At 33.8% G+C, this 22,523-nt stretch overlaps 1 protein-coding gene across 3 annotated transcripts in view; it reads left to right on the top strand.

Moving 5' to 3' along the window:
* Nucleotides 1-22,523, top strand: part of TRPM7 (transient receptor potential cation channel subfamily M member 7) — a 117,724-nt gene that overhangs the window by 77,902 nt on the left and 17,299 nt on the right. For all 3 annotated transcript variants that reach the window (XR_003515514.1, XM_027568727.1, XM_027568726.1), the window contains 9 exons: nucleotides 4,461-4,635; nucleotides 7,156-7,282; nucleotides 8,365-8,549; nucleotides 9,224-9,356; nucleotides 10,006-10,721; nucleotides 12,457-12,527; nucleotides 15,964-16,060; nucleotides 18,655-18,725; nucleotides 21,457-21,491. Coding sequence is in view for 2 of the 3 variants with exons in the window: in XM_027568727.1 (XP_027424528.1) it covers nucleotides 4,461-4,635; nucleotides 7,156-7,282; nucleotides 8,365-8,549; nucleotides 9,224-9,356; nucleotides 10,006-10,721; nucleotides 12,457-12,527; nucleotides 15,964-16,060; nucleotides 18,655-18,725; nucleotides 21,457-21,491 (1,610 nt within the window). In the remaining variant the exon portion in view is untranslated. The remainder of the gene's footprint in view (nucleotides 1-4,460; nucleotides 4,636-7,155; nucleotides 7,283-8,364; nucleotides 8,550-9,223; nucleotides 9,357-10,005; nucleotides 10,722-12,456; nucleotides 12,528-15,963; nucleotides 16,061-18,654; nucleotides 18,726-21,456; nucleotides 21,492-22,523) is intronic.

Here is a 22,523-nt window from a genome sequence, read left to right as displayed (position 1 = left end):
TTCTAGGGGATTATATATGGTGTTAGTAAATAGTCCTTGTGGTTTATTGATGAAATTAATGAGTAGGGGATGTAGGGACTCATGGGAAGAGATAAATCTGTGGATGGTTTTATTAAAGCAGTGGGATATGATCTGTTCTTTGAAAGCTTAAGATAGATAGGAGTAAAAAGGCACAACCTGACTGGAACTTCTTTTATGATAAGGAGTTGGTTAGTTATCAAATTGGATAAAAGGGCATAGCCTGATTTACATAACATTGAAAACTGGGACCTTAGAGAAGAAAAATATAGGGGAAACCATTGAAGAGTCTCCCCTCCACCAAATTTGATTTTTCTTTTCCCTAAGAAGAATAAGTTGACATTTCTTTATCTTTCCTTACCATTTCAGATAGATTTTTCAATGCATGGATGCTGAAAGCAGCTAGTCAGATTATTTGTTAGATGATGATTTTCAGCCAGTGGGGACAGACTGAAAAAGTCTCACAAGTGTTTCTCTTGCTCAGCTCCAATTCCCCACACTAATTTTGTTCCATTATTATGTATTTGCAAGATAATGCTAGCTAAACAGTACTACCTGTGGTTTATGTCTTTAGGTTCCTCTTTCCTCCCGTCTTCACTGATTCAAACTATTTTTTAAAGTTCCAGTTAGAACATCTTTTCCTGATATAATATGTCCAATATCTTGCTCTTTCCTACAAGTTTAACCAACTGGCAGGTTTTGTTTTTTAAATGTAGATGTCAGGTTTAATGTGCAATTCCTTATGCATTGACCTGAAAAATCTAAGGTGTGTTGTCCTACTTCTGCCATAAATTGCTTTCAGTTTCCAGTGGTCAAAAAGGCAGACACTATTGTATTATTGTTTTGTAAAAGTAACATTTCCTTTCTTATTCTAAAATTATTATTCATTGTAGAAAATTTTAGTAAATAAATACAAACTACTATCCAGAGACATCCACTGTTAACAGTGTGATGTATACTTTTTCCATCCTTCAAGACATACAGGAATATGTGCTTGTGTGTTAAACTCCACACAAATAATTGTATATAATAGCTTTATCAAAGTAGGCTCATTATATGTGCTGTTTCTCAATTCTTTTTAAAGATCTGCCCCCTTTTAATAAATATAAAAATCTATTCCTAGAGTTTCTGAAATCCTTTTCCTTAATTGTGGAAAATCTTTGTCTTCTAAATTAAATTTACCTTCTAAATAATCCCACTAGCTCATAGGATTATGAGCATTATGAAAATAAGATTTTTTAAAGTTTTCTAAATATAAAGTTTAATTATTTGCTTTTTGAGACTACACATTCCCCTCCAGGAGAATGTGTCCTCTATTTCCCCAGTCGAGAATTACTGGTTTACTGTTTGTCATATCAAAGAAGTGTTCATTATTCATCCATTTTGTATTCTTTCATAAAGTGGTAGTGTTTCCAGGAAAAGTTAGGGGATTTAAAGCTTGTAGGGAAGAATTGGTTTTAGCCTAAAATTTTAGCATGCAAATAGGTGCTCCAGTTTTCGTTGCCTACCAGATTAGTGACTTAGTGGTATCAGGTTAATGTAATGGTAGTATACAGTAAATTAGAGGTATAGGAAATACAGAAGTGAACAGCCATAATAATAAAAGATGGAAATCGGAAAAATAGGGGGAAGCCAAGAGAAAGAAATAGAAGCTGTCTGGATTTTCATCTGAATCTTGCCTCTCACATGCTCTCAGCACTCCTGCCAATTCTCTCATCCAAGTTCTGAGGAGCTTGAATATATATTTCATTTTCTTCTTTATCTGTGATTTTTAGAACTACCCTCCACGAGGAGTATTTATGTCTTTCCCCTCTTCAACCAGTCATTTTTCACATCATTATCTGTTTCTCCTAGTGCCGTTTTCCCTTTCTACCCCCTTTAGAACTTTCAAAATGGTTGATATTCTAATTATCCGTTTAAACTAGGTGCTGCAAAGTGTAAGAAATCCTTCATTAAAGTATATACCTTTAAATAATGAATAAAGGAGATGAATTTTATGGTAGTAGGTTCCTGGAGTAACTTAACATTGTTTCTTTTATCATTGTGTATCTATTATGTGCTATGCACTATACTAACCTGAAACTACAAAGATGAATAAAACATGGTCCAGAGCCTCATAGAACTCACAGTTTAGTACATAATACAAGCATGTGAACAGATAGATAGCTACAGAAAGATAAACTTATGTGAAGACTGATGAGATAGTACCTAATTCTGTCATAAAGGCTTTCACAAAAAATACGGTATTTGAAAGTTTGGCAAATAGGAACTTTTCCTGAGCAGGGAATTTCTTATCAGAGAAAAAAGCTTTGTAAAGTTTGAAGATATAAAAGATGAAAATAGAAGAAATACTCCTCACCGTTGATATCATTAATAAAGATCACACTTAACGAAAATTGCATGGTAAATTTTAACCTTTTCCCACTCGCTCCATGTATCTGTACATTCAAGCTAGAAATCCTCATTTTAGATATGCGAAAATGGGATATTTAAATATTTTTAATTAATTAAATTTAGATCAGCTATAAGGAAGGTTGTCAAATAGGCTTTATGTGAAAGGCATGAAATCCAGAGACCTCTATGAATCAGCAGTCATAGACTGAATAATTTTAGGATACCTCAGTACAAATTTTAGTATGGTTTTGAATTTTTGACTTGGCCTTTTCCTTAATTACAGATAAATATTTGGGATTCCATAATTCAAATGTCATGAATAATGTATTGATGATTTGCCCTTTAAAATCTTTCATCCCAAGATTTTGTTGAAAATCTTGTTATTGAAAACATACCCTCAAGGCATTATTTGACTGTTTTACAAGTAAGAAAACAGTCTTGGACAGTATTAGGACTCTTCGATTGCAAGTCACAGAGACTCAACTCTAATTTAAAAAGGAAATTTATTGGCAGATGTGTAAGAATTTTAAAGATGAAGGATCAAGTCTAAATTATTACATATAAATCAATATTTTGTAATTTAAAAAATAAAAAAACCCAGACTTACTGTCCTCTTTAGCTTTCACATTCCTGCCTTCCATTTTTACTCACTATATATTCATTTGAAAAATATATGCAAATGTCATAATTTTTTTAGGTTATTTTATTGCAATTACTGATTTTTTAGGTTGGTTTATTGCAGTTGTTGGTACAGATTTATTGTAAATGTAGTCTACCTTGATCTGTGTGTGTTTTCCACTAGTAGATTATTTGTGGATGAATACTACATTGTTGGAGTGAGACAACATTCACTTTTTTAAGTATAAATGCTGAGCACTCGTACCCCTAATTAAGTGGATAGAAATTAAAGTCCTGTTATAGGATTTTACTTCACTCTTAGATTTCTTGAGTAATGATTTCAAAATTCACATTGTGACTTAATAAAAATTATTTTTCATTGATTTATTAGGTGATAGCCCAATTAGGATTTTTTCACCTTTGTTGAAATTAAAGAATTGCAGACTACCTGATTTGTGAAAGGAATTTTTAACCAGTTAATTGGTGTCACTTATTTTTTCAACACCCATGCTGATAATTCCAGTTTGTTTTATTTAGCTCCTAGAGGTTTTCACAGTCCAGGTTAAGGGACCATGGTATAGGGTTCAAGATGGGTGAGAAGAATGCCTTTTTGTGTATGAAGTGGGCAAAGGACAGTTATCAAAGGGAGGTAGAAAAGTGAGTCTGAACCTCCAGTACAACAACACAACAGTTTTAGGAAAGAGCACATAACGGAAATTGATTCCCTGAATCTGCCCATGTGTCTATACCTCTTTAAATCTTCATGGACTCAAGATAGGCCGACTCCAGTTGGAACCAGTGATATGGTTCATTACATAGAATGTGCCCCTTTTAATATTGATTGCTGTTGATTTATTATCATATCAAAGAGATGGAAAAAGATATTTCATATTGAATATTCTAAAAACTGGGCACCCAAATTTACAAAGGGAAAGTCTTTAGTACTGATGTACTTAAGTACTTAAGTACTAAGATAGTACTATCTTAAGGGGACAAAAATTGCATTGGATGTTTCAAATCATATTTGGCAGTTTGTACTAGATTATTTTCTTCTTTGATAATTGCTGTTTACATGCACAAAGTTTTTATTTGCTTTGTATTTGATATTTTAGTTATATGTGATCTTTTTGTTTTCCTAATATTTGTTGAATTGGTGTTGTAATTATAATGAAGTTATTTACATTTAGAGACAAAAAAAAAAAAAAAAGAATGTGCCCCTGACCTATCTAGCCTCACAGATCAATTTTTATGTAATCTCCTTGATGTTAAGGTTTATGTAGTGATGAGATTTTCCTGAATGCTAATACTAGGAGTAAAAGAAAACTCAGAGATTCTAGTTATTTATTAGAACATTAGAACTATTTTAAGATTAAAAAATTGTCATTGTTTTTAAATTCCCATGTATTTTAACAGTGTTCATTTTTTAACAGGTAGCCAATATGTTCTACATTGTAGTGATTATGGCTCTTGTATTACTTAGTTTTGGTGTTCCCAGAAAGGCAATACTTTATCCTCGTGAAGCACCGTCTTGGACTCTTGCTAAAGATATAGTTTTTCATCCATACTGGATGATTTTTGGTGAAGTTTATGCATATGAAATTGATGGTAAGGGTTTATGTTTACAAATTCATCTTTTGGTTATTTTGTTTTGAAGTCAGACTTGCATTACCGTAGTATTACATATTTTCACAAGTCAAACTATTATTACCAACCTAAGCCCTCCCAAAATACATTCGTTAATAAGCCCAGAAAAAAACCTATAAAAATTAATCAAAAAAAGTATTTTAGAATTTTTTCAGCCACAAATGGAAATTTGGCCTGACCCGACTTATACAATAAAGATATTTATTAGCTCATGTAACACAGAGTTAGAGGTAGAGTGGTCTTTGCAGTTTGTTAATTCATAGTTAAGGACACCTGTTCATTTTCATTCCACTGCTTTGTAATCAGTGTGTGATTGATACAGGTCTCCCTTATGATTAGAAGACTGTCATTAGCAATGGGAGGAAAAGAGAGAGTGTTTTCCATGGTTCTCTTAAGGGTGAAAAGTCCTTTTCCCAAAAGCCTTCTATTGAACCTGTTCCTTAAATCTCATTAGCTCAAATTGGCTTCAGCCTGCTTATGAAACAGTTGGGGCAAGGGTAATAGGATTACATTGATTAGATCAATTATGGTAGGTTGGATAAACAAAATTCAACTGTGGAACACATTTTCTGCGTATGGTAATAATTTTTAAATTGTTTTAGCTAATGAGGCTAGATAATTTGTGAACATAGGTGATGCTGCTGACTTTCAGGGACGTTCTACTGACGTCCACATTTGCATTTTAGAATCTTTATTTGGTTAGTTTGCTCTTGATCTCTTTTGCAGTTTCCTGTCTTTACTCTTCCCTCACCCCACACCTGTGTTGCTCCCTACCCACCTTTTTATAGGTGAGTAGGTCAGGGGATGGCTACATACTGGTCTTTAATTGTTATCAGATGTTGATTAAAACTGAGGTTTTACCAGCCTGGTCAAACTTTGTGTTCAATGCTTTCCTGTTCGGTGCCATTTTCAGGTTTTCATTTTCTGCTCTTTTTCCAGTGTGGCTCTAGATTAGTTGTTATAAAGCATTGGATATAGCTTTTTAGTCTCCTTTATTCTCTTTCTTGGGTATTTGCTACATCAAACAAATCTGAATAGAGTGGAAATTGATTGATAAAGCTTTTTAAGATCGAAAGAACCTTGTGCATTCATTTGCCTGTGAAACAATTTGAAAGGAATGATACAGCCATTGAGTGTTTTAATGGTGTATATGTTTTTAAACGATTACTAAAGAAATGCTAATTGTATTGTAAGCATTTACATAAAACTTGTCACTAATTCATGATTATTTAATTCTAATCTTTTCCCTATTTAAATTGTTTTGCTTATTAATTCTTTAATACTCTGGTGGGTACTAAAGCTCTTCTCTTCCTTTTTTTCGGTTTAGCTGTGTTTTGGCTTCAGAAACATTCCTGGTGGGGTTAATGAAAAGCAAGGAATTCAGACCTAATCATTGTATATTTGAGAGGCACTTCAACCACTATTTCAACCCTCTGGTGACCTAATAAGATAAACTCAGTAATTTTTATATTTGTAAATTTACTGCGAGTTTACCATACCTTTTTTTTTTTAAGATTATTTGGAGAGAGAGAGAGAGCACAGGCAGGGAGAGTGGCAGAGGGAGAGGGAGAAGCAGGCTCCCCACTGAGCAGGGAGCCCGATGTGGGGCTCGATTCCAGGATCCTGGGATCATGACCTGAGCCGAAGGCAGATGCTTAACCGACTGAGCCACCCAGGCGCCCCTACCATACTTTACTTTATTTATTTATTTGACAGAGACAGACAGCGAGAGAGGGAACACAAGCAGGGGGAGTGGGAGAGGGAGAAGCAGACTTCCCGCTGAGCAGGGAACCCGATGCGGGGCTCCATCCCAGGACAGGACCCTGGGATCATGACCTGAGCTGAAGGCAGCCGCTTAACCTCCTGAGCCACCCAGGCGCCCCCATTCTCTTTTATACTTCAGTTATTTTTCTTACAGTAATGATATAATGTGGCTGAATCTGAAAATTTTATTCTATTTAATGTTCCTCAGGCTAAACCCTGCCTTGAAGTGCAGACATAACACAGAACTACATACCTCCTCATCTGGAATAGAGTGGTAGAACAGATACCCATATCCCTCACAAAATTTTTCTTTTTAAAGATTTTATTTATTTATTTGATAGAGAGCACAAGTAGGCAGAGTGGCAGGCAGAGGGAGAGGGAGAAGCATGCTCTCCGCTGAGCAGGGAGCCGGACGTGGGGCTCGATCTCAGGACCCTGGGATCATGACCTGAGCCGAAGGCAGCCGCTTAACCAACTGAGCCACCCAGGCACCCCCCAAATTTTTCTGTGTTGGAGTATTTTTAAGTTTTATTCCAAGTGCTTGCCCAGAAGCTCTTCTGAAACAGATTAGTACATAATTGAAACTTCCTTCAAACAAATACTAATTAAAAATAGTTAACTGGTATAGAAACCAATTGCACTGTAATTTAAAATTTAAATTAAAAAAATGGTTACTAGTGTGATTACTGTATCTAATTTTTGTTCTTCTTTTCAAAGTGTGTGCAAATGATTCCACTATCTCTCAAATCTGTGGTCCTGGAACATGGTTGACTCCATTTCTTCAAGCAGTCTACCTCTTTGTACAGTATATCATTATGGTCAATCTTCTTATTGCATTTTTCAAGTAAGAATTTTATTCAGTTGCTTAATGAGATTTTAACATAAAATTCTCATTTTGAAGGAAATACACAAAATTTCCAATCTAAAGATTTTATTGAAGCTTAAACTACTAAAATTATCTTTGAAAATTACAAATAAGAAGGCATGCTTTTTCAAATCAAATGAGACTTTGAGACTTAATTATCTTTCAACATGCAGTTCTTTTATAAATTTAACCTTTATTTGGGATTTTTACTAAGTTGCCAAGGAATACACATGTTCAGTATATAAAACAGAAAGGCAAGTAGAAAATTCATCCATAATCTCATTAATTAATTTTGGTGTACATCTTTCTCTTGTTTATTATGAATATATATGAACCATTTTTTCTCTTCAAAAATAATGTTATTATATTTTGTATACTGTTTTAAACTAAACAAAACATGAATATTATTCCACATTAATAAATACCTCTCTCCAGTTTATTTTTAATGCCTACCTGGTATTCCATGATATAGACCTTAATTTTTCAACCAATATGTTACATTGTTCAATTAGATTGTTTATAATTTTTTGTTCCCCAAAACCATGTTATGGTTAAATTTTTGATCATTCCTTAATTATGTCGTCCTTAGATTGTTTTCCTAAAAGTAGAACTGTTCAGTATATGCATTTTAAGGACTTTATGCATTTAAGCTAAAGTAGGCCTTATCCCCAAATCTCTGCCAACACTAGGTATTGTTATCTTTAATGGTTGCTAATTTGATAGTACATAAAAGTATCTTGTTTTTATATGCACTTATTTTGTTGCTACTAAGATTGAATATTTTCTTATACTTTTGTTATTTATATGTAACTTTAAAATCTTAAGATCATATTTTCTGGTCATTTTTCTGGGAGTTTGTAATTAAGACCCTCAGCAATACCAAACTTGTGCCTTATACTTACTGAATATATTTTTTTCCAGTTTCTCATTTGCCTTTTTAGTCTTGTGTACAGTGGAGGAGTCTTTTGGATTCTTGTTTAGAACAGAATTGCAGTAAAATCTTTATTATTTAAAACTTTATCATGTGATTTAGCTGTGTTTTATTTTTATTGTTATTCAAGCAATGTGTATTTACAAGTGAAGGCAATTTCCAATATTGTATGGAAGTACCAACGGTATCATTTTATTATGGCTTATCATGAGAAACCTGTTCTGCCTCCACCACTTATCATTCTCAGCCATATAGTTTCTCTGTTTTGCTGCATATGTAAAAGAAGAAAAAAAGATAAGACTTCAGATGGACCAAGTAAGTAAAATACATTAAGGGAAATGTTTCTATTTTATCACTTATCAGTATTACCCTGAAGGTTAAGTATTAATTTTACTCAGAAGATATAATTGGTTAATGTTACTATAAAAAACTTTTGTTGAATTTGCCTGAACATAAAGGAATTTTGAGTATATTATGGTATCTGTAAAAGTGAATTTAGTATTAAACTTCTTTTTGAATATGGTATGTCAGTTTGTTTTTGTTAAAATGGTAATGTAAACCATGACATTTTCTGTTCTACAAACCATTTTGCTGCTCTGTAAACAACACTTTTAGTTTATTCTGTATGCTACATGAGACTAATCATCATATCAAACTGTGCTTAAAATTTTACAGTGGCTTTCTGTTCTACCAAATTGGTTCTTAAATTCCTCTACCTGGATAAATGAGGGAGAGGTGTAAAGAGAGTACAGGGGAAGAGTGTTCTATAGGAAAAGGAAGTTAGAAGAGGAAGAGATACCTAAAACTGTTCTCCTGAGGAAGAAAAAATGGAAATATTTGTCCAGTGCTTTAGAAACACTACAGTAAAAAGAGAAAAAAACTACAGATGGATATAGTCGTATGAACCCTAAATAATTCAGAAGACTCCTGAGCTATAAATTGATATCTTGATAGTCTTCATTGATTTTTTTTTTCTTTTCCTTCTTTAGAACTTTTTTTAACAGAAGAAGATCAAAAGAAACTACATGACTTTGAAGAACAGTGTGTTGAGATGTATTTTAATGAAAAAGATGACAAATTCCATTCTGGGAGTGAAGAGAGAATTCGTGTCACCTTTGAAAGGTTCAGAATTTCTTTAATTGTAATTGATTATACGTCACAGTGGATTCTCTTATGTCATTGTTCAATTTATGATTGTCAAAATAAGTGAGCTTAGTAATAGTTGTATATATCGGAAGACATTTCAGTTCTGATATTTAGTGTTAAGTCACTAAGTCAGTTTCTTATTATTTTTTAACATTTGTTACAGAGGAAGAAGAATTAATGTTCTTTATCAGTCAGTGGAGAGAAGTGAAACTATATTTTAAAGCATTGCTTGTTTGTTTTTTCTCTAATGGCTTTGCTACATTCTGGAAGCAGATAGTATAGTTATAATGGTGTACTATACATTATATATTATAAGAGTGTACTAATACATCTCTGTATATGTAGCTTTATATACTTTTTTGTGTGTGTTAACTTTGATGAGGGGGAATTGTAATAATAAAAATATTTTTTGAAATCTTGATTTTTATTATAATAGAATCAGTACCGGACCCTTCTTAAACATCAGGTGTGCCTTTTATAAATAAATAATCATTTTATTTTATAGCTGAGCTTGTTTGAGTGCATGTAAAATTTCTTTTTACCATTGTCATTTATTGAGATTACAAAAAGAATCTCTAAAACATTAATTTTTAACATTTTTAAAAAGCCTGTGTTTCCCCTACAGGGTGGAGCAGATGTGCATTCAAATTAAAGAAGTTGGAGATCGTGTCAACTATATAAAAAGATCATTACAGTCATTAGATTCTCAAATTGGCCATTTGCAAGATCTTTCAGCCCTGACTGTAGATACATTAAAAACACTCACTGCCCAGAAAGCTTCGGAAGCTAGCAAAGTTCACAATGAAATCACACGAGAATTGAGCATTTCCAAACATTTGGCTCAAAACCTTATTGACGATGGTCCTGTAAGACCTTCTGTATGGAAAAAGCACAGTGTTGTAAATACACTTAGCTCCTCTCTTCCTCAAGGTGGTCTTGAAAGTACTAATCCTTTTCTTTGTAATCTTTTTATGAAAGATGAGAAAGATCCCCAGTGTAACATATTTGGTCAGGATTTACCTGTAATACCCCAGAGAAAAGAATTCAGTTTCCCAGAGGCTGGTTCCTCTTGTGGTGCCTTATTCCCAAGTGCTGTTTCTCCTCCAGAACTGCGACAGAGAATACACGGGGCAGAAATGTTAAAAATGTTCAGTAAAAATAAAAAATTAGGCAGTTCTTCTAATAGCATACCACACCTGTCATCCCCACCAACCAAATTTTTTGTTAGTACACCTTCCCAGCCCAGTTGTAAAAACCACTTAGAAACTGTAACCAAAGATCAGGGAATTGTTTGCTCTAAAGCTGCAGAAGGAGATAATGTAGAATTTGGAGCATTTGTAGGTAAGTTTGGCAAACTAATATTTGTATATCAGTATAATTTTTTTATTAAATTATCATCTTAGAAATAAAATAAATAGCTAATAAAACTGTGCACTTATGTGATAAGTGGGCTTCGTTTCGTAGAATATAGTTCTAAAATTTTTAAAGGATTCGAGTGGGGGAAATAGGTTGAATTGAGCTGTAATAGTTCTATTGGCACATACCTCTTTGGTGAATTTACTATAATAAGTTTGTATATAAAACTTATTTGGGCTCTTCCTTTTGATTTTGAGAATCTTCTATTGAATTTGGTTAACTTGTTGAAAGAACCTGAGTGATTCATAAATACTAGATACTTGGTGAATAATAGAAAGGTACAGGGGAGGCTAGATAGAAAAAAACTGGAAAAGAGCAGTGTCTTCTAAATTGGGTGACCATATAATTTTTCATCTCAACCAGTACCCTTTTGATAGTGAAAGGGTACACTAATAATTACAATTAGGCTAATAGGGAAAGCCAGGACTCACTGTACCCAGAGGAGAGCATTTCAGAAAGGAATGATTCATTCTTATACTTCAGATAGCTAAAGTAAAATAAGGACTGAAAATATATTTATTTTGGCAATGATAAATTAATGGCCTTGGTGGAATCTGTTTCAGGGAAGTGGTTAAGGGAGAATCCAGATTATATTGCAGTCAAGTGTGAATGGGAGGAGAGAATATAAGGAGTAGGCCTTGGGGGGGCAGCTCTACAGGTCACTATGAAGGTAAAAAGAAAGAAAGAACTTACACTGTCGTTTGTTTATTTGTTTTGTCTTTAATGATGGGGGAGACCTAAGCATATTTTAATGTTGATAGTGTGCCATATGGAAGGAAAAGATGAAGAGAGAATACTTCATAGAGCTCACTAGGTCTCTAGTATTTGGGAGAATATAGTGTTCTAACAGTCTTCCTGTTACATTAGTAAAGATTAAAGTATTTAACAAAGAGTTCTTAGAAAACAACTTGGGTTGTTTGTGGGCATGACCAGAGTGTTCTGAGGCCCTCTGTCTCTTCAGGTTTGAATTTTTCCATCAGGTGGCTTCCTAACCTTTGTCTTAACACTCGTTTGAGCCTTCCCAGCTTAGAAATTTACCTAATCATGGAACATATATGGAGATTGGTCAGAGAATATGGTATGTCCACGTAATCTCCACATTGAGGCCAACCCTGTAAGTTATTAGGTATTGCGCATATGATCTCTACTGCTAGGCTATGTGCAGGTCACTGTGGATTTATAGAGACAACTTTTCTGCATAAAATCTATCCCAATTTATTTTTTAAAAGTACATTTTAGTCTGTATGTTAGTATGTTGCCACTGGGATGGATATGTATAGATACCTACATATTTATCTCTGCATACGATTTGTGTGTGTGTAGTGGATATATTATATATGTGTTATATATGTAATTTTATATTTTATGAATAGTAAAAGTAATTGCTTCCCTTTTTTCTTTTTAAATTTCAAGCAATTCATATCACATGTTGGATTCTTTGAGGAGGCCTTTGGCTTTCACTGTTACTGTAAAGTGAACTACTCATCTTCTCTAGCTTCTTGACAGATTTTTTTGTATATATCAAAAGATCTACAGGAAACTTCAGAGCCATCAAAACTACTTAAAAAACAACATAAATCACTTGTTTATGTAGACTTTAGGCAATGACATTTTGATAAGAAAAAATAAATATTTTTTGTTATAATTTTTTCTCTTTAAGGACACAGAGATAGCATAGATTATTTGCAGAAGTTTAAAGAAACATCAAACAAAATAAAAGAAATAATATCCGTAAGTAAATCCTTATAACAGCACAATTCAATCTTATTTTGCTATTTGGGGGTTTAGTTCAAATTAGAATTAAACATTTCAATAAAAATGCAATTTTAGGGGTGCCTGGGTGGCTCAGTCATTAAGCGTCTGCCTTCGGTCAGGTCATGATCCTGGGGTCCTGGGGATCGAGCCCTGCATCGGGCTCCCTGCTCAGCGGGAAGCCTGCTTCTCCCTCTCCCACACCCCCTGCTTGTGTTCCCTCTCTCGCTGTGTCTCTCTCTGTCAAATAAATCTTTAAAAAAAAAAAATGCAATTTTAGCAGAGCCCATCATCAACATGATTATCCCAAATATTTAAAGCTATACACCATTTAAAAAGAAGAAATAGGGTGCCTGGGTGGCTCAGTTGTTTAAGCATCTGCCTTCAGCTCAGGTCATGATCCCTGGGTCCTGGGATTGAGTCCCACATTGGGCTCTCTGCTCAGCGGGGAGTCGGTTTCTCCCTCTCACTCTCCCTTTGTGACCCCCACCTTGCTCTCTCTCTCTCTCTCAAATAAATAAATAAAATCCTTAAAAATATATATATGAAAAAAATCTGCAGTTGGCTTGCATTTTTTTAATTGATGAAAATAAAAAAAAAAACACCTATTTAATATTTCTCTTTTTAAAAATGTTTCTTACATTTCTCCTTGACGAAATACTGAGCTGAACTCTTTCCCAGGCCAAAAAGTTTATTAGAACATAACCTTGTCTGTCAAGGAACCTGTAGCCAAGCAGTAAAAAGCTGAATATGCCAGTAACTACAATATAATGTGCAGGTGTAAGATATTCAATAAATGTTTGCTAAATAAATTTTTAAATGTATAGAACAATGAATGAAAAGTATTTCTTAACTGTTGCTTTCATAAATACCTGTAATGATAGTCTTAATATGAGGGAAAGGAACCAGTAGGGAAACCTTTTTTTTTTTTTTTTTTTAGGTCGTATGTCTTGTTTTATCTTTGAGTTTCTTACAAGGAGGGAGAGCTGACTGGGAATTATAATTTAAAAAGCAAGAAAACATAAATGGAGTGAAATTGAGCATTTAGATGATAAGGATAAAAAGTATAGCTTTTTTCAGATAGGAAGAGTGACAAAAGAAATGGTCGCACAGATGTTTTGAGTTGGAAAGAAAGAATGCTAAAACTCTTCTCTGACTTATCATTTAAGAATCTGTGTTTCATTGTATGTAAATTATGCAAAACAGTTTTAAAATTAAAGGGGATAAAAAGTAATCTGGGGAGTTGTTCATTTTTCTGGTGGAAAGCACAGTGGACTACATGAGAAAGAGAAGGTTTAAGGTAACCATTGTGTGAAGTTATTAAGGAGTCAAGAAAACCAAGAATATGATTTCTCACCTATAGAGTTGAAATAGCATGAATTTTTTACTAGCCATATCAGCATTTGAATTTTAACCAGGAAAACTGAAGGCTGGGAATGGATATGGGGAAAGTGAATCTTGGGAGTGATTCTGACTTCAGAGGATTGGCATGACATTACAGTAAAAGATTAGAACTGCTAACTAATTGGAAATCTTAAGAGTTGTCAAACTCAGAAGTTAGAACCTCAAATTCACCATCTTCTTGCCAAGCAGACTGTTTCTCCTTCTGTATTTCCAGCCTCTGTTAATAACATCAACATTCTAGTTTACCAGGGCAAAACTGCATTCCTACTTCTCTCTCCCATTTAACAACCAAGTCTAACTCATTTTGCTTCTTAAATATTTTTTTAGTATCTCTGCTTCTCTCAGTCCTCAGTAACAATTACAGTTACCCTGACTTAGGGTGTCATTTTCTAATATGTATTTCATTGAACTTTTAAAATGTCTCTACAAGTGTCACAATGGCAGTTGAAAGAATTGTATCAGCACATTCTTGTGGCATCATTTTGCTATAATGAAGCACTTGATGTACATAGGAAGTCATTTAGGATAAATGGACATTCCTTAATGGGAAAGGGTATACGTCAAGGTTTCCCCACAGATTTTGGCTTTTATTTTATTTGATTTTTTTTTAAAGATTTTATTTTTATTTATTTGAGAGAGAGAGAATGAGAGATAGAGAGCACAAGAGGGAAGAGGCAGACTCCCTGCTGAGCAGGGAGCCCGATGCGGGACTTGATCCCGGGACTCCAGGATCATGACCTGAGCCGAAGGCAGTCGCTTAACCAACTGAGCCACCCAGGTGCCCCAGATTTTGCCTTTTAAAAATAAACCTATGAAATGAACTTAAAGCCAGGTCTATGCTAAAAATTTTTAAGTGGGCAGGTAACTTCCTGGTAAAAGTAAGAAGAAATTACAAGTTTCTGTGAGTAGGCAGAAAACTGGTGGCTGTGTTTTGAATTAAACAGTTTTGAGTAATTTACTTGGAGAAAAAGAACTTCCCAGAAAAATGCACATATACAAAATTTTATCTATTAAGGTATAAGGAGTTTTACAAATACCTTGAAGCCCATCATCAATCCTGCACTGGAATTTCTGTCATAGATGGTTCTAATAAAACTGGTGTGTCACTGCATCAAAGAGTATATATCAAGGAAAGCACTTAAATAAAACAAATAAGAAATAGCTAAAACTGGTTCTAAAAACTAAAATCAGAAAGGAAATTGGAGTTGCATTGTGACTACAGATAAAAGGTTAGCACTCTCACTTGGGTATGTCAATCAGCTGTATTTGAAGAATGCAGAGCATCAAAGGTAGAAAAGCTTCATTTTCTTGAGATATAAACTAAATTTACTTAATAAAAGTAATAGCTTATTGTAGTAACAGTTTAAAACTCATTGTTTCTGAGAGGTGGTAGAGGTTTGGGAATATTTTAAAGTTGCATAATAGTGTGTGACCTGTTTATAGTTGAAAAGAGAAAATAATGTGAATGTATTGGATTGTCCCCACATTAATTTAATGCAGTCTGTTAGATCATCTGGGATAATGTTTAGATAAAAAGAAGAAAGGAAGGGAGAACTAGACTTTGCTATACAAACAACTTATATAATCAGTAAGAAAGCTACCCAGATATCCCTTCTTCCCCATAAAAACCACTCCTCCACCCTCCAAACTGTTACAATGTCAGTGTATAAAATAGCTTTTTGTTTTTTAGGTGAATTGGTAAATGTTTTATTATTTTCCCCACAGTTTTTCATATTTTCCCCCAATTTTTATAAAGTTGTATCACTATGAAAAAGGATTCATTCAGATGGATTTGTGAACAATGGATTTATGAACAAGCAAGTAGGATATTTTGATGCAGTTTTTTTAGATTGTCATTAAAGAAAATTTATGACCTGTAATGTTCTCTTTGGTGTCCAGGTAGATTAAAGCATGTTGAACTAAATAGATACAGAGACTTTTATACTACTTAGAACAATTATTTGAAATTCAGTTTAATTGTTTTTAAATTGTGTATTTGTACAATATGCAGAATGATGTTCCTTCTGAAAACACTTGGAAACATTTGAGTTCTCATGCTGGATTTACTGAATGTCGCAAAACTTCTGTTCCTCTTCATTCAGAACAAGGTAATTTTTGACTACGTGAATTATGTTACCAAACATGCTTATTTAAGCTTTAAATGTATTTTATGTGTGCCACACACCTGAACAGTGAATATTTCAAGAGTCAGAAAATGACGATTCTGGTCCATCATTGTTTTAAGCTTGAATAAAACACATAATGCTAATTTTTTTTTAACAAATTGTTTAGTATCTAAAGATGAAATATAAAGCCTTGATTTTTACGAATCCGCTGATTTTAACTTTTACAAGTAAATCTGTGTTTGAATCTATATAGTCATTTAGTTAACATATTTTTCTAATTTAACTTTTATAAAAATAGCTAATACTTTTATTTGGTTCAGAATTGAAATACAAACACATACAAGCAGTTTGAAAATAAGTCTCTCTCTCATTCCAGCCCCACATGTAACCACTTATTTTTATTTATCCTCTAGAGTTTCACGTCGTATATGTCAGTAGTCTTTTCTTCCTCGCATTTTTACACAGAAAGTAACATACCTACATGTTGTTCTGCACCTTTAATTTTTCACTGGAGAATTAAAAGGCCTGGGGATGTTTTCATATCATGCTTTTTTACGAGTCAGAGTTACACATGCATACAAATTTATTATTATTCAGCTATTCATTAGTGTGCATATAACCTTTATAAGGTTCCTTAAGAAAAACATCATGACCATGTCCACCTGACCATCATTTCTCCTTTCATTCTCTTTTGGTATAGAGCAGTATCAAGTTGGATGTATTCCAGGAGTGCAAATTGGTTTAACATTAACATAAAAAATATAATTGATAAGGGGTACCTGGCTGGCTCAGTCATTAAAGCGTATGACTCTTGATCTTGGGGTTGTGAGTTCAAGCCCCATGTTGGGTGTAGAGCTCACTTAAAATATATATATATATATAAAGTATGTATGTATAATTGATGCAGGATAGTAACGGATTAGAGGAGAAAAATCATTTGATCATTTCGGTAGCTGCAGAAAAGGCATTTGATGAAATTCTGCATCCATTCATGATTAAAACTCCTAGCAAAGTTAGAATGAGGTTTCCTTAATCTGAATTAAGGGTATCTGCAAAAAGTTATCAAAAGTATCATATTTCATAATGATATATTGAAAGCCAAATGGGGAATCAAGGCAGGGATTCTGGCTGTTATCACTTCTATGTAACATTCTAGCTGGAGAAATAAAAGTAAGAAAAAGAAATGGTAGAAAGATTAGGAGGGAAGAAATAAAACTCATTTTCAGTAACATGGATGTTATTTCTAAAGTTAGCATGCTTCTACTTTTGCATCCTCGTATTTCAGTTTTAGACATTCTCATATTTCAGTATTGACCTCCCATTAGGGCAAGGATTGAATTCTTCCTTCCCTCTCTCTGTTCCCCAAACAGCGCGCGCACACACACACACACACATCACATGTGCACACATGTACATATACTACACGCACATTTACTCTTTCCCACCAATATAGTCCAGTTATAATTTTGGCTAGATCAACACTAGATTCTCTGCTATCTAACTATATTTTTTCAAGATACTCGGATACATAATGCATTCTGTCAGTTTAATTATCTTGAAAAAGTTTTGCCCAGACTCTTCTAATATACTTCAATCTGGCGTTTTGGCCTCTACACTTGGAATACAAATTTTGTTCTAAGATTCTACATCACCATTCATTCTGAGGTTTTTCTTTATTGTATCATAAATGGGAATTCTAAGTTACTTTAGAATTTAACATTCTGACTTTTTAAAATAGGCTTAATTCTACAATTTATTTAGGATAAAAAAAACCAAGGGTGCCTGGGTGGCTCAGTTGGTTAAGCGACTGCCTTCGGCTCAGGTCATGATCCTGGAGTCCCGGGATCGAGTCCCACATCGGGCTTCCTGCTCAGCAGGGAGTCAGCTTCTCCCTCTGACCCTCTTCCCTCTCGTGCTTTCTATCTCTCAAATAAATAAAATCTTTAAAAAAAAAAATCTTTAAAAAAAAAAGCCAAGGTATGATAAAGATGGCATCTTAAATCACAGGAGGAAAGATGAACTATTTTTTCCGTTACTGTTAAAATGATGTATGTATAAGATTATTAATTGCAGTGTTGTAATGGCAGGAGATTGAAATCCTACCAAATGTCCATCTGTAGGAGTTTGGTTATTATTCTGTACAGTTATTGTATACCCATAGTATGAAGTTCAGTATAGCATCAAAATAGAATAGAGACATTTTCTGTGTACCGATAATGGAAAGATCTCCAAGCTTAAAGTTTAAAAACTTAACAACAGAAAACCCCCCAAATATATAATACGTGTTATCCTACCATATATATTCATGGTAGGATATATAAGAAATTTGGGAATAGGAAGAGTAAGACTTTTTCCTTCCCACTCTTTTATTTCTTACTGCCTTTTTACAAAAATAAATTGAATAATTTATTTGTCAAGAGACCTCTGGGCCTCATGTAACTCTTATCTTCAGCAGTGTTGGGGAGAGGATAAATTACCTTGTGGAAGTTTACACTGTATAGAAACACTTTGTGTTTGGTTAGTTGATTCCAAAAAATTTTTTGTTGTATCACTTATGTTTTAAATTTTTCTTTAAGTGGAAAGTAGCAGTAGAAGGCCATCTACCGAAGAAACTCATGAAGTAGATTCCAAAGCAGCTTTACTACCGGTTTGTACATTTCAATTAAACAAATGCATATTTTAAAATACATATTTATTTAGGTATATATGTGTGTATTTTTTAAATAATTTTATGTTTTTCATCATGATAAATGTAGTCTTTAATCCCCACCCCCTGTTTATCCCAAACCATCTTCCCTCTTCCTAAACCATCAGTTATTCTCTGTAGTTAAAAGTCTTGGTTTGTCTCAGAGTGTTTTTGTTTTTGTTTTTTTCCTTTGCTCATTTTGTTTCTTAATTCCACATATGAGTAGTCATATGGTATGTGTCTTTTCTCTAATTTATTTCACTTAGCATTATACTCTCCAGCTCTATCCATGTTGTTGCAAATGGCAAGGTTTTATTCTTTTTTATGGCTAAATAATATTCTATTATATATATATATATATATATATATATATATATATATATATGTATTCTTTATTCATCTATCACTGGACACTGGGCAGCTTCCATTGTTTGGGTATTATAAATAATGCTGCAGTAAACATAGGAGTGCATAAATTCCTTGAATTAGTGTTTTGTATTTTTGGCTAAATACCCAGTAGTGCAGTTACTACATGACAGGGTAGTTCTGTTTTTAACTTTTTGAGGAACCTCCATACTGTCATCCACAGTGTCTGTGTCAGTTTACATTCTCACCAGCAGTGCAAGAGAGTTCTTTTTTCTCCACATTTTCGCCAACACTTGTTTCTTAGGTTTTTGATTTTTGGCCATGCTGACAGATGTGAGGTAATACCTCATTGTAGTTTTGATTTGCATTTCCCTGGTGATGAGTGATGTTGAGCATCTTTTCATGTGTCTGTTGGCCATCTGTATGTCTTTGGAGAAATGTCTGTTCATGTCTTCTGCGCATTTGGATTGGATTATTTGTTTTGGGGGTATTGAGTTGTATAAGTTCCATATATATTTTGGATACTAACCCTTTATTAGTTATGTCATTTGCAAATATATTCTCCCATTTCATAGGTTGCCTTATAGTTTTGTTGATTGTTTTCTTTGCTGTGCAGAAACTTTTTGATGTAGTCCCAGTAGTTTATCTTTGCTTTTATTTCCCTTGCCTCAGGAGATATATCTAGAAAAATGTTGCTACAGCCAGTGTGTCAGAGAGATTATGGTCTGTGCAAGAGTTAGAAAATTTTAAAGAAAAGTTTATGCAAAAGAAAGGCAGGAATCTCTGTACTGAAATTAATTATATGAAGTCATTCCCAGCCAGTTAAGGAAATACTTGATTTTTACAAACACTCTTTAAAAGCATACTCTGGTGGGGTGCCTGGGTGGCTCAGTTGTCAAGTGTCTGCCTTCAGCTCAGGTCATGATCCTAGGGTCCTGGGATCGAGCCCCTCATCGGGCTCCCTGCTCGGCGGGAAGCCTGCTTCTTCCTCTCCCACTCTCCCTGCTTGTCTTCTCTCTCTCGCTGTCTCTCTCTCTGTCAAAAAATAAATAAAATCTTAAAAAAAAAAAAGCATACTCTGGCAAGCAAGACAAATAGCTTGGGAAAAAGCAGAAAAATTGCTCCTTTATAGTCAGTCAAGTATAGAAATCACTACTCGTAATTATCCTGGATCATCAAGAACGTACTAACTTCCATTCTGCTATAAGGAGATGGTATTATTGAAAATCACGTTATTAAAAAAAGTATTTCAATGAGGAAAGGGGTTAGTGAACACAGTTTCACAGTAGCAGTTCCTCCTTTCTGGAAGGACCCATCCCAAACCTAAGCAGCCTAGTCTTGCCATAAATAAAGTTCCATTGAAGATGACCTGACAATGCCAAATTACAAAACTTCTGGGATTCAAGTTACATAAACAATATTAAACCTCTAATAACTTAAGATAATAGAATTATTGGTTACAGATTTAAAACAAGTATGATTAAAGTGATTAAAACCAAAAAGAGAAGGTATTAAAAATATGGAAGAAAAAGAAAAGATACTGTTCAAAAAGTCCTGGAAAATTAGAAAAAAAATCTAGAATAAAAAACTCATTGGGGGTTATGATAATATAGATCAAGCACTGCTAAATTACTAAATTGGATCAGAACGTAATTATATAGTTAAAATTAGATAAAAAAACTGCAAAATAAAAATAATACACACATATACAGAAAAGGGCTTCAATGAAATATGCCTAAATGTTTTTTGTAATTTGTTGACAGTGCGCATGATTTTAATTTTACTCTTTATACTTTGTTGTGTTTTTCTTTTGATAATGGGCACATAATATTTAAGAATATAAAATTGTCATCAGAAAAAAAACTAGCTAGGGGCACCTGGGTGACTCAGTTGGTTAAGCGACTGCCTTCAGCTCAGGTCATGATCCTGGAGTCCAGGATCGAGTCCCACATCAGGCTCCCTGCTCAGCAGGGAGTCTGCTTCTCCCTCTGACCCTCCCCCCTCTCATGTGCTCTCTCTCTCTCTCATTCTCACTCTCTCAAATGAATAAATAAAATCTAAAAAAAAGAAAAAAAACTAGCTAGACTGTAATTATGTTGTAGGAAATAACAGTCATGAAATTCTTTATTCTGACCTTGTGGAGTGGTCTTAAGGTAATTATATCCATTTATTATTTTATTTGTTCAGTTGTATGAAACAAGGACTTCACATTAATTTTTCAGCCCTTCATTCTTATACTGTATGAAACAAAATAGGGCTAAACAGTTTTGCTTTGTCTAGAGATTTTTTTCTTTTAACTTTTGGTTTGTGTTTGTTTTGACTAAAGGATTGGTTACAAGATAGACCATCAAACAGAGACATGTAAGTAAGCCTTTTCTCGTTGTTAATCTGAAAAGTATCATAGTTATTGGATGTTGTTTTTTTTCTGTTCTTTTTACCATTTCTTAAATACTCCTTTATATATGGATGATGATTATTTATTCTAGTGCCTCTTGTCTTTACAAAGAAGAGATTAGGGAACTCATTTTTTATGAGTTAATGTATACATTTTAAGTTGTTATTTTATATAGTTATACTATTATAGCCATACTATAATTACTATCTACTAAAATCTTCCTTATAATATGATTATGATTTTATTTAGTCCTAGTTCCAGCTTGCTGTTGAATAAATTTATTCAAAGGTCTAGTTTGACACTTTAGTTTTGCACTTGGCTAACTTCTGTGCCCATTGTAATCAACAAGCCTCACACCTGCTTTTGGAAAGATAATTAGAGCAGTAATTATGCAGTATACATTAGGAAGTCTGCATATAGAGAGAGCCACTACAAAGCTGATATAATTCAGAACCAAAAGTAGAAACAAAAGGCATTCTGACAGGTGATCATCCCCAGAAAGTAAAAATTTCTATAACAGATTAAACATAAAGAAGAATCAAAGATAAACTATGTGTTTCCAGCCTGAGAATTAGTATTTTAGGATTCTAAAGAACATTAAAAAAAAAAAAAGTCCTCATGTTTTGACACCCATTTGATACTGGAAGCATGGTAGAGTTACTTTCAGATATTCCTACTTGAGAAGGAAATTATTACGTATTCCACAGTGTTCCCTATTTTCTTCTCTCCCCCAGAAATATATGTGAATATATAGAGAAGAAAATAAACCAGGTGCCAAATGGATTGATCAGTATTCAAGTTCTTTGGATATTCTGGGCCTGTATGGCATTCGGAAGACCAATCTATAGTCAGATATCTTCAGAGTATACTGTCTTTTATAACCAAAACCATAGGGTGTAAATACAGAATAGGTACTTGAAGTTGATGTTAACTCAGCTAACAACATCTCATAGAATGTTGAGCCATAGAAATACCCAGAAAGGTGGAGTTGGTTAGCA

This window comes from Zalophus californianus, chromosome 6 (assembly GCF_009762305.2).
Source record: "Zalophus californianus isolate mZalCal1 chromosome 6, mZalCal1.pri.v2, whole genome shotgun sequence".
NCBI classification, from domain to species: Eukaryota; Metazoa; Chordata; class Mammalia; order Carnivora; family Otariidae; genus Zalophus; species Zalophus californianus.
Note: the sequence above shows the minus strand (reverse complement) of the source record. Positions and strands in the feature narration are given on the sequence as shown.